The sequence below is a fragment of the Lissotriton helveticus genome, chromosome 2_1 (assembly GCF_964261635.1).
Source record: "Lissotriton helveticus chromosome 2_1, aLisHel1.1, whole genome shotgun sequence".
NCBI classification, from domain to species: domain Eukaryota; kingdom Metazoa; phylum Chordata; class Amphibia; order Caudata; family Salamandridae; genus Lissotriton; species Lissotriton helveticus.
In genome coordinates this window covers 1,386,860,477-1,386,869,429 of record NC_136059.1, presented here as the reverse complement: position 1 = coordinate 1,386,869,429, position 8,953 = coordinate 1,386,860,477, and the positions used below count along the sequence as shown (strand labels likewise).

General features: G+C 51.3%; 1 protein-coding gene across 1 annotated transcript; it reads right to left on the bottom strand.

Moving 5' to 3' along the window:
• Positions 1-2,907: 2,907 nt before the first annotated feature.
• Positions 2,908-8,440, bottom strand: LOC144819768 (uncharacterized). Its single transcript, XM_078677522.1, has 2 exons — positions 7,806-8,440; positions 2,908-4,243 (listed from the first exon to the last, which is right to left on the bottom strand). Exons 1-2 carry the CDS (start codon positions 8,074-8,076, stop codon positions 3,594-3,596), a joined length of 921 nt encoding a protein of 306 aa, XP_078533648.1. The 5' UTR covers positions 8,077-8,440; the 3' UTR covers positions 2,908-3,593.
• Between the last annotated feature and the right edge of the window lie 513 nt (positions 8,441-8,953).

The window sequence follows — 8,953 nt, the reverse complement described above, 5'->3', positions numbered from 1 at the left end:
CCTTGAATTGTATCCTAGACAATGACCTTTCAGAGGTAGGTTTGCTCCCAGTTTAGGAAGTTGCCAAGGCCAACCCACAAACTCCCAATCCTGAGGACCCAGTAGGGGGTGAACTCCAGAGTCGGCACTGGTAAGGCTTCTCCTGTTCCTAAAGAAATCCTGAGCACTCAGGCAGCTCTGCAGAACCAAGGTGTTATACCTGCTCTGACAGAAGGAAGAGTGAAAGAGGGGTGTCAGCCACAGGATGTGCCAGCCTCCCACTCTGAAAAGCAAGAGAGATTCTAAGAGCCCACAGTTGCCCTTAAATCGGTGAGCTTAGGGTGTGGTTTTGGATACTGACAACTGTCAGTAGCCTCTCCTGGGTTCTAGCCTTCATGGCAGCACTTTACCTGAGATGGGTGGCATACCCCATGGTCAAAGACAAGTTAGGCCCCCTCATCCTATTGGTCATGGTGTGGTTGCTTAAATGTTGGGTAACCTCTATGGGTAAGCTAGGTGTTGCCTTGGCAAAGTTAGGGTTACAAGAGATGGGCAACTTACTACCCAAGATAACAAGCATTGGCATAGCCAATAGGTCTCGCCTTTGGGACCTTATAAGTGTTTAGCCATGCAACACTTGATGTTGTTGCACCAAGGATATTGTGCTGGATAACTAAACACTTATAAGGTCCCAAAGGCGAGACCTATTGGATATGCCAGTCCTTGTTTCACAAAAGACAAAAAATGGATTCAAACAGACATCTTCTATGGAGAAATGAATGTGTCCAAGAGGTTAGGTTCCAGATCACCACTAATCTATAACAATAGTTAAGGCAACGGGTAAGGTGGTAGGAGCTGCAGGCATGGGAAATTGTACAACGTGCAGAAGTGGTGAGATGAAGTGGGCATCGCTGTCCATGCCACTCAACGGGCCACAAGCTCCCAAGCAAGTGAAGATGCGTACTGCCTTAAGGTGCCAATCCTGAGCAGGAAGGGATGTTCCAGAAGTACCGGTGGAAACCATAGAAAGGGTTATTGAAAGGGACTGAGCCGATAGGCTGTCCCCGCGAGTGCTGAAGGAGTATGCCAACTCAGACGGAAGGGATTACCCACACCTGACAAGAACGTAGTCAGCCTATTGTTCTGTGAAGACAAAGTGTGTGGTACCTGCTGTGTGTCTATCATTTGCTAATCTCTTTTTGGCAGAATTAAAGTAGTCACTTAAAATGTCATTTGTGGGAGGCAATTAAACGGTGCGCTTTAATATTACTGAAATATTGTAACAAGCTTGCCAGGCAAGAACTTGAGAATTTCAAATGAAAGTGGGTGAGGGTTAACGGAGGAAAGTGGAGTTACTGTGCCACTTCTCTCATTAGGAAAATACCAGCCGAGGACCGCTCATGCCTACTTCCATCAGTATATGAGCCCAGATGCGTAGGCGAGACCTAAAAATCTCTGGGGAGACCTCCACCCACTTTTTTACTTTCGCTCAGAAAAAATAATAGTTTTTGCGCCTCACCACTTTCAGACTTCACTAGCCATCAATGACCAGACACCTCTTGGCAGAACCGGGAGGGGAACCCACGACACCCAAGAGCTCAACGTAGGACAGACTGAGGGCCACTTGCAGCAGAGGAAAAGAGAGGCAGGAAAGGCGCCTGAACTCCACACTCCTGAGACCAGAGAGACCATTTCAAAAATGGGGTGACCCAATAACGGTCTCGGACCTGGGTACAGTACGATACAAAAAACAATGGTCCTAGACCTTCATTTAAAAAGACACAAATCAAAAACCCTGCTTGGTATATTCAGCAAGTAATTTCGTGAGCATTCTTAAAAAACGATTTATAAGCTCACAGTACTTAATATATTATTCAGAATTAAACAAAGGGCAACAAACCATAATCTAATTCACCATGCATTTTATTATCATGTCAATTGGTGAAAAAAGTCAAGCAGTTTTGACAGTACGAAATCTTTTAGCAAGGGAGGTTGCTCCAGAGGGAACGTGCAAGAAGGAAGGGTGCTCAAGTGTAAGGGCGGTGAAGGAGAAATCAAGATAGTGACATAGGGGAGAGACTTGATACATTCAAACGTTTGGACTGGTTGTGATTCATCCTCCTATAGGGCCTGGCCACGTTTACAGTAAATAAACTCAGTCTTTTTACAATTTCAATTTACACAATTATATTCTTGTGTGGCACGGTGGGGGCGGGTACGGGATCGCGGCTAATTGCAGGGGCGTCGACGTTTCGACCCGTCTTGTGGCCACGAGGGTGGTTTGAGCCTCAGCCTTGCGGGTCTTCTTCAGGACAGGGTGGGGCAACCTAGGACAGTATGAGGCCTTATCACATACCTATAGGGCAAATAGGGAGATTTGGGGGTCAGGTTGTTGAACTAAGGCGTAAGGACAACATTGATTTGTGTCCATGCATACAATAAGCTTACCCACCGTGATTTGCAGGATGTGGGTATCCTTGTCAAATGATGGCGGTCCACATTCGTTCTGTGACCATGTGGGGCATAATTGTGCATAAATCAAAGCTGACATGAGAGTGGGAGAGTAAGCATCCCAACTACATGTAAGCGTCCGCTTTTTACAACGCAGGGCGCTCGTGCATCATGAAGAATAGAAATAATTTAAGTCAGCTAAGTCGGTGTGAATCCAATTAATGAATTGAAGACGGTCCACGTAGTTAAACGACCGTTATGTATTCCATCAGTGAATACGGCAATTAGTTGGGAACTGAAAAATAAAAATAAGGAGGAATAAAGTCAGCCGGAAGCTCGCGCAAGAAAACATTGTCCACACCTTCTTTTAGGAGCAAGAAAGGCCACTTTTATTTTAGGACAGGTGCATCATCAATATCATAAACATATTCATTATTTATTTATTATTTACATAATTCAACTCTACAGTGAGCCTACGAAACCTAAATCCCAAAACCCCGAACAAACTCCTGCCTACTAACCCTAGCCTACCCAACGCTACCCTTCAGGATGGCCAACCCGCTCCAGGCTGCCCACCCCCACTAACAAAAACCCGCCTACAAAAGAACAAAGGCACCCATCCTAACAGTGGCAAACCTACCTAAACTAAAACAGTGCCTAGAGCACCGCAAAAGAACAAACCCAGAAATAAAGAAAGAAAAAGAAAAAAGAGGGAGGGTGGGTGGGGCAAAACAACCTCCCTACACGCCTCCCGCCACGCAGTTGCTAATCCCCGCCTGACTTCCCCTTTTCAACCCTCTGCTAATCAGCCCCCCACCTGTTGATGTTCCTCGCGCGAACCTGCCCAGGGAGAGACCGGCTCGCGCCTGGCTCTCCCTGGGTCCCCCCTCGCGCAAGAAAACATTGTCCACACCTTCTTTTAGGAGCAAGAAAGGCCACTTTTATTTTAGGACAGGTGCATCATCAATATCATAAACATATTCATTATTTATTTATTATTTACATAATTCAACTCTACAGTGAGCCTACGAAACCTAAATCCCAAAACCCCGAACAAACTCCTGCCTACTAACCCTAGCCTACCCAACGCTACCCTTCAGGATGGCCAACCCGCTCCAGGCTGCCCACCCCCACTAACAAAAACCCGCCACCCAGGAAAACCTTTAGCGTTTTCCTGCCCCACCTAAAGGAAAGGAAGGAGCACACCACAACTGTACTTGAAGAACCTTGCTAATCAAGTCCCTGAGTTCAAGGAGGTAAAAAGAGAGGCCCAAAGCTGAGAGATGCACACCGTCCTCACAAAATAAATGATGTTCAGATACTTGTAAATGATAATGGTTCAAACTGTATATCCCCCAATGTTGACAAAAAAGGCGCATTGTCCTGTTCACTTTCCGTCTAGCCTTTTCCAGGGCAGAATGGGTCCGTGCCCCACGCCAGTGCAAACGGGGCACAAACTCAGTCCATATGAGCATGGTGCTCTCCCATGTGGTTCGGATGATTTCCAGGTCCTGCTTCATTAATTTTAACAAGGTCAGCCCAGAGAGAGAAACCAAGTCATTCTCTCCCAAATGTAGCACCAGGAGATCCGGAGGGCCCCCCAAACACTGCGAAACCAAAGCAGCCAAGGCGGGAAAAAGCCCACCCCAGCGCATTCCCCCTGTTCCATGCCATGAGACTTCATGTGTCATACTGTTCAGGCCAAGTGATCTCCCACAAAGCTGGCTGGCAGCGGCTAAAGCTGCTCGTTTAATAAAAGAGTGCCCCAGTATCCACACCCTTCTTTTGCATCCGGCGACTGATAGCCAGGGACCTAGGAGAGAAAGAAATGTTAGACCAGCCAAAAATGCACTATTTCCTCACATACTTTTCACAACACTTGGAACGCCAACGACCAATGCGTCGGATCTGGGACCAGTCCCACCCCAGGCGGGCGGCCTCCGTCGCCGCACCAATTCTGAAGGAATGGGTACCAAACTGAACAGGGTCCTTCCCCAAACGCAACAAGACCTTACGTAATACAGCCAACAATTGAGATGCCACTATGGGACTACCATCCGCATGACAAAATATGGACCCCTGTAGAAAATGCGGAGAGGACACAAACCCTTCCCATTCCCCAACCGGGCAACATGCAGAGACCCCACTCCTACCAAGGAACACCCACTTACCCCTCCCCATCTGGTCGGTTTTGGATGCCCGCAGCCAAAGTCGCACTCTGTCACTTTCCATCACCACCTCACCGCTGGTCATGCCTACCCTGCCCCGCAACCCCAGCAACTCTGATGCCCGAAATGCCCCAAAGAACAACCACACAAAACACAAACGAAATTTGGCACACTCAAAAGCATCATGACAACACACCTCCAGTTCCGGCAACATCAACTGGAGCAATTCAAACGTCACGGGCTGCCGGAGCTGCTGACCCCCAGCCCGGAGCCTGGCCAAACCTTTCAACAATTTACGAACCAACACCCCCCCAACCGGATCCCTCCCCCACCAAAGCTGTCCATAAAAAGAAACCCCAGCCAATTTACCCGAAATGGTAGTGGGCGCCAGGCCTTTGTCCGCCAGATGTAAAACAAACTGCAAGATGCATTGTTCATCAGACCAACCAGCCCTGAACGGCCCCATCGAAACCTTGCAAAACTGCAGAAACTCAGACCAGGCTTTCACATAACCCCGCCTGGTGGATTCAGCCACAGAATTTTCCACCAAGTGGTGAACCCTCAATCCCCCAGGTCCCATACGTACTGTGGGATCGGTGTTGGTGCCAGGTCCGCCCCAGGAGCTAACTTGCGGAACTCGGACCACTGAAAGCGAGACAAAGAGTCAGCGATGCAATTAGAAGTACCAGGAACATGCCGCGCTTTAAAGACAATATTCAGTTGCAGACACCGCAGCATGAATGCGCGCAGGAGCCGCAAAACCCGCAAATCGCGAGCCTTTTGGTGATTGACAAGGTGTACTACAGCCAAATTGTCCACGTGAAACAAGACGGAACGATTCTGAAACTCATCCCCCCATAGGTGCAAAGCAACCAGCAGCGGGAAGAGCTCCAGAAACGCAATGCTGCGACCCTGATCCTTCCAGTGCGCCGGCCAGCCGGCCGCGCACCATCGACCTTCCCAAAATATTCCGAATCCGTGAGCCCCTGACGCATCAGTGAACAACTGTACTTGCCACACCATGTCCTCATCCGCAAAAAACAAGGACACGCCATTAAAGTCTTGCAGAAAACGAAGCCAGACAGTCAAATCGGCACGCACAGCGGTGGTAATGCGCACCCTATGATGGGGAAGGCTTGCTCCGGACATGGACAGACCCAGACGTCTGCAGAACGTCCTGCCCGCCCGAACAACCCGGCAAGCAAAATTGAGATAACCCAACAACTTCTGAACAGTTTTCAAAACCACTTTCCGCTCCCCCAACACCAGATGTATGAAAGCAGACATTTCCTTCACTTTAGCCACAGGCAGTCTCGCCACCATAGACAGAGTATCAATTTCGATCCCCAAAAAAGTCAGGGACGTACAGGGACCCTCTGTCTTGTCCGGCGCCAAGGGGACACCCAATTCCTCCGCTAGAGCCTGAAAGATGTTCAAAGCCGACTGACACTGCCCAGAGCAACCCTCCCCAATGAAAAGAAAATCATCAAGGTAATGACAGACCAACGCGTGGCCACTGACAAAAGTGAATCGCCACTGCAGGAAGGTACTGAAGGTTTCAAACAGGGAGCATGACACTGAACAGCCCATGGGCAACACCCGATCCACGTAGAAACTACCATCAAAATGCATTCCTAACAGACTGAAATCCCAAGGATGAATGGGCAATAGCCGGAAAGCCGACTGAATGTCGCTCTTCGCCAGCAAAGCCCCAACACCAGCCGTGCGCACGAGCCGTAAGGCATCGTCCACCGAAGCATAAGTGACAGTTGAGTCAGCTGGATCAATAAAGTCATTGATTGAGGAACCCTCGGGCCAGGACAGGTGATGAATAAGACGAAACTCCCCTTCCGCCTTCTTGGGCACCACGCCCAGGGGTGATACAATCAAGTCAGGCAGGGGACAATGCACAAAAGGACCAGCAATCCTACCAGCCGCAAGCTCTGCATCCAGTTTCTTCCGCACCACATGTGGACTCTCCTTCGCAGACTTCAAATTATCCGACCACCTGCCCACCCTGGGTCCCTGATACCCAATCCGAAACCCAATTTTGAAGCCCCAAGACAAAATCTTAGCTGCCTCAAAATCCGGATAATCCACCAGCCAGAGGTCGAGAACCTCCTGCCTAATAGGAGTAGGGGCCCTTGTAAACAGACTGATGGTGCTGCCCCCTGCCCCCAGAACCCCGTCCCTGATCACCCCATCTCTGGCCGGGAAAACACTGGGTGAGGGCGTGCTTCCCTCCACACTGTGAACACTCATGTTTATGCCTGCAAGCGGGTCTGTTACAGGAACCTCTGTTAAAATGCCAGCAAGTGCCAGAAGCGGCTGATTGACCTCTGCCCCAAACCCCCGCCCCAGACTGAGCGGGGCGAGCTGAAAAGGGCCGATAAAACACAGGTTGCCCGCTAGCTGTGTGGGTCGTAGCAGGAGGGTTTGCCGATGCCATCCATTGCAACCATAACTCAGAGTCAACCGCACCCCACGAACGCTCAGGAAAAGCGGCCATGCGCGCCCTAAATTCGTCATCGTAGGACAACCAAGCAAAGCCTCCAAAATAACTGTGAGCCTTGCGGATGACATCTGCATATTTAAACATGTCTATCGCTTTCTCAGGATGACGTTGACAATAAACGCTGGCATAAATGAGAAAGGCCGAAGTCCAATTCTCTATGGACTTCGGAACGCGAGGCCTCCGAGCCAATTCTAATTCCTCCTCTTTCGACCCTTCTTTTGCCTGGACATCCCTGTGGAGAAGACGAAAAACATCTACAAAAGCCCCAGACCAGATCAGATTCTTTGTTTTTTCAGATAAATGGGACCCCAAGGGCATCCCCACCCCAGAATAAGGCAACTTTTTCGGTAGGATACTATCCTCCGTTACCCGAGTGGCATCCACCCCGCCATCCCCCGATATAGAAACTTCTTTTGCAACTTGCACAGTAGAAACATTTGAAATTACGGGCCGCTCAAGCCTCGGTGCCAGAGCGACTCGCTCAACCACAACCCCATCACCCGTACCACAGGATCTTGTACTCTTAACCGGGAGACTCTCCCTAGGTTGCACATTTGAAATTACGGGCCGCTCAAGCCTCGGTGCCAGAGCGACTCGCTCAACCACAACCCCATCACCCATACCAACAGATCTTGTACACTTAACCGGGAGACTCTCCCTAGGTTGCCACACTGACCACCACCCATCCTTACCTCTTGGTAACTGCTCCGACTGCTGGGCGACGGCCCCACGATCCCGCTGAGAAGGTCCAGACCACACTGCCCCTCGTACACCTGCAGGGTCCGCTCTAGACTCCTGCAAAACACGAGAAACAGTGGGTTGCCCCAACCCACCCCCCTGGGCCCGTGCTGCCAAAAGCCCAACATCTTTGTCCCTCAATTCCCCCTCTTCCAACTCATCATCATGAAAACTCCCACCGAAAGCTGCATCAGAAAATTCAACTTGATTACTTCCACTGGGCATAGCCCCATCACCAATACCCCCATCATAAAACTGCCAATCAATGGTCTGAAAGCTTTGTGGACAGAAAACTGTAGAAGAGGTATCCGCTCCAGATAGCCCCCCTGAAAGCCCACCACTGGAAACAGCCGTGGGGACAGTTCCCGGGCCCGTAGAAACTGCCAACAGCCGCCCAGCCGAAGGCGCAGATTGAAAACTGCTGCCGCTCAAGCCAGACGATGAAGGGTGCGCGACAACATGGTCCCTGAAAGCTGAACCGCAATTTTCCCCCAAGGGACGGCCCACCGACGCCAGACCATGGACACCTCCCGACCCAGTCGATTGACCCCCCAAGTGGCCACTTGGCCGCCCCCTGGGGACCGGGAACAAGGCTTGCCCCGGGTACTGGGGCGCCCCCTCGTTGAACAAACCCCTCATACCAGGAGCCGGGGGCGTGGGGATGGCAGCCCGAGGGCCAGGCAAACCGGCTGCCACAGCCGCAGTGGCCGGGGGGGGCAGCAATCTAGAGACAGTGCCCACTGGAACCACAGCAGGGGCAGGAGTGGGGACCACAGGAGGGGTTGGAGCCGGCAATGCAGCAGTGAGTGGCCCAGCACCGGCGTCACCCGTGTGCGGGGAGCCAACATCGCGGGGGGGGGCAGGGCCAGGCCCCAGCATGGCAGGAGAGAGCATAAAACACTGGCCATTAAGCCACAGGAGTGGGGAAACCCCCCCCGGAGAATTGGGCACCGTAACGGCAGGGACTACAGGCATACCGGCAGGGGGAGGGGTCGGCGCGTGCCCAAGGGAGTCCAGGCTCCGCCCCCGCTTTGGTTTAGGGCCCGCCTGCAGCCTCCCCGTCTTCCCCGAGACCAAGCCGCCTGAACGCGGAGCTTGACGG